A 2,907-nucleotide genomic window follows, 5' to 3' on the forward strand; every position below is an offset into this window, starting at 1 on the left:
CAGTCCGCGCGCCGTCACCGTGGGCCAGAGACGAACCCTGACGAGGAGACGCGTCTCCTCGCATGGGTCTACCGTCGGCCCCTCACGACGACGAAGACAGACACTTGCTGCCTCCGACGGAATAACGCCAAGGCGCTCCGACTTGCTACTGAGCAGTCGGAGCGCGAGGTGAAGGAGGCAGCGGCAGAGAAGACTCGGGAGAAATTTGTCAATGTCTGTTTGCAGTCGATCTTGTGTTTCTTTGTAGCCGATCTTTGTTGTCCGTCGTTTGATCATGTATAGTAGATCAACATGGATATAAGGTGCCGGATATGAGGTATGCGGATGCAAAGTGGCAAATATGAGTGTGTTCGGTCAGTGCCCTGCAGACGTTTGAGGTTCCAGATTTACCACGAGTGTTGCTACATGTACGATGAAATTCATCCAAAGTTGTGTACGATAAGACTGATCTAGGTTTGTGGGCCACATCAGATTGAATCAAGCAGGTGTCTAGTCATACAGAATCGGATGAAAAAAGATCGTATGCAAGGCAATTCCGATTTGCCACGGTTGTAGATGCTCTAACTACTACTATTGCAGTCCAAGTCAGAAAAAAAAAAAAACCACTACTCGGCAGGCTCTCCTCGCTGTCATTTCCCATCTCACAGCGGCGCCGCACCGCTGGCCTCCCCTCGGCCCTCAGCCGCTCGGCTATATATGCCGACGACTACGACGGCAGGAGCAGAGCACAGGCAGCGCACGCGCCACGCTCACCCCACCACCACCACGACCGGCGCCCACGCCCACACGCGCACCCAGCTCCTCCCTTCTCCCTCCTCCCCACACCTCACTTCACCTTCCCAAAGTGCATCTTTCTCTTTCGCTTTGCATGTCAACGCGAACAAAAAGAGCCTCCTCTTCCACCTCCACCACCACCGTCTCCTCCGCACGAACCTTCCTCCCCACCACCACCACCACCACCCCTCTGCCTCTGCGCCTCCACTCACTCGGGCGCCAGATATAAAGCCGGCGACCTCACTCGCACCGCCAGCGCCAGCTTCTTCCACCCGCTTCTTCTGTATTTTCTCCTCTGTTCGGTCCAAGATCTTGGAGCTGGCGGACATGGCGGCGGCGGTGGCTTCGAGCGGCGGTAGGAAGCGCAAGTGCGAGGAGCTGTCTGCGCCTGAGCTTGGGCAGCTCCACGAGGACATGCTCGAGCGCGTCCTCGCGCGCCTCCCGCCCGCCAGCTTCTTCCGCCTCCGCGGCGTGTGCCGGCGCTGGCGCGAGGCCGCGGGGTCGCCTGCCTTCCTCGCCGCCTGCGCGCGCGTCCCCGCCCGGGACCCCTGGTTCCTCATGCTGTCCGACCAACAGGAGGAGGAGGAGCCGCGCCCTCCCTGCCCCGCCGTCGCGTTCGACGCCGCCGAGAAGACCTGGGCGCAGTGCCGTGCCGCCCCTGGCCCCGTGCCGGTGGCCGCGGCGGGCGGGCTCGTGCTCTACCGCGCGCCTGAAACCGGCGCGCTCACCGTGGCCAACCCGCTCAGCGGCGTCTCCCGGGCGCTCCCGCCGCCGCCTCCGGCCGCAACAGACGCGCTCTACGCCGTGGCCATGTACGGATCACCCTACCGCGTGGTCCTCATCCTGGGCGAGCTTCCGCACCTGTCCATGGCGGTGTTCGACTCCTCCAAGAACGCGTGGGAGGACGCCGTGCCTCTGTCGCGCAAGACAGAGGCCTCGCCCGCGGACACGCGAGCGCCGCACGACGACGACGACATTGACGAGGACATGGACGGCGACGGCGACGGCGCGGTCTATTACCTGAGCAAGTCCGGCGACGTGATGGTGTCGAGCACGCAGCGCAGCGCGTCGAGGCAGTACTCGTCGGCCGTGACGTGCCGCAGCGACGGCGGCGAGGCCGTGGCCTACTTCCTGAGCCACTCGGGCGCGGTGGTGGCGTGCGACCTGGCGCGCCGCGTGTTCGCCGAGCTCCCGCGGATCCTGCCGGTGCACTTCGAGTACTCGATCGACGTGGTGGCGTGCGGCGGCCGGGCCTACGTGGTGGTCCTCTCGGAGTACCTGGACACGGCGAGCCTGCGCCTCTGGGAGTTCTCGGACGGCGCGTGGCGGCATGTGGCCGCGATGCCCCCGGCCATGTCGCACGCCCTGTACGGCAAGAAGGCGGACGTGAACTGCGTGGGGCACGGCGGGCGCGTGATGGTGTGCGTGAGCTCCGGCGACGCGGGCGCCAACGGGTGCTTCATGTGCGACGTGGGGAACAACGCGTGGGAGGAGCTGCCGCGGTGCGCCGGCGGCGACGGCGAGGCCATGGACTTCGTGGCCGCCTTCTCCTTCGAGCCGAGAATGGAGGCCGCCGTCTGACCGGATCCCCTCGCCGTTGCTTCCGATTGATGTGTGTAGCGTAGTGTAGCGTACGTGGTAGTGGTCGTAGTAGTAGTACGATGATTTGTTGCAGTAGTAATTCGGGAGATGTTTTCATGGAGATCAAATCAGCCGTCTGTCTGTCTCCTGGGACGTGCACATGTGTCGCCAATTCTGTAGCTGCCACCGGCTTCCGTAGTTTTTCTCGATTCCCGTGCCGGCGGCAGAGCTCAGTGGCGAGTGGCGACTGACTGCTCTTCTCTTCTTTCCTTAACAAGCAATTGACCATTCTATGCTATGCGTCATAGTAGACCTTTTATTGTAGTATTATTTTTTATCTTCAGACCCCAAGGATTTCAAAAGAATTACTGTGCACTCCTGCTGAATGTACATGAACTAGAGAAGCACTGTACCCGGCTGATCTACCGACGGGGGCAACCAATATCTAGCATCTCTTCTTTTTTTTTTGAAATGAAAGGGGTCTAGCATCTCTTCTTAAACTAACAACACATGAAGATGAAGCAAATGGCATCGAGATGCAGCAAGCCCAGA

At 61.2% G+C, this 2,907-nt stretch overlaps 1 protein-coding gene across 1 annotated transcript; it reads left to right on the forward strand.

Moving 5' to 3' along the window:
* Positions 1-709: 709 nt before the first annotated feature.
* Positions 710-2,653, forward strand: LOC125536288 (F-box only protein 13-like). Its single transcript, XM_048699480.1, has one exon. The coding sequence runs from the start codon at positions 1,102-1,104 to the stop codon at positions 2,353-2,355; it is 1,254 nt and encodes a 417-aa protein (XP_048555437.1). The 5' UTR covers positions 710-1,101; the 3' UTR covers positions 2,356-2,653.
* Positions 2,654-2,907: the final 254 nt, after the last annotated feature.

This window comes from Triticum urartu, chromosome 2 (assembly GCF_003073215.2).
Source record: "Triticum urartu cultivar G1812 chromosome 2, Tu2.1, whole genome shotgun sequence".
Classification (NCBI taxonomy): Eukaryota; Viridiplantae; Streptophyta; class Magnoliopsida; order Poales; family Poaceae; genus Triticum; species Triticum urartu.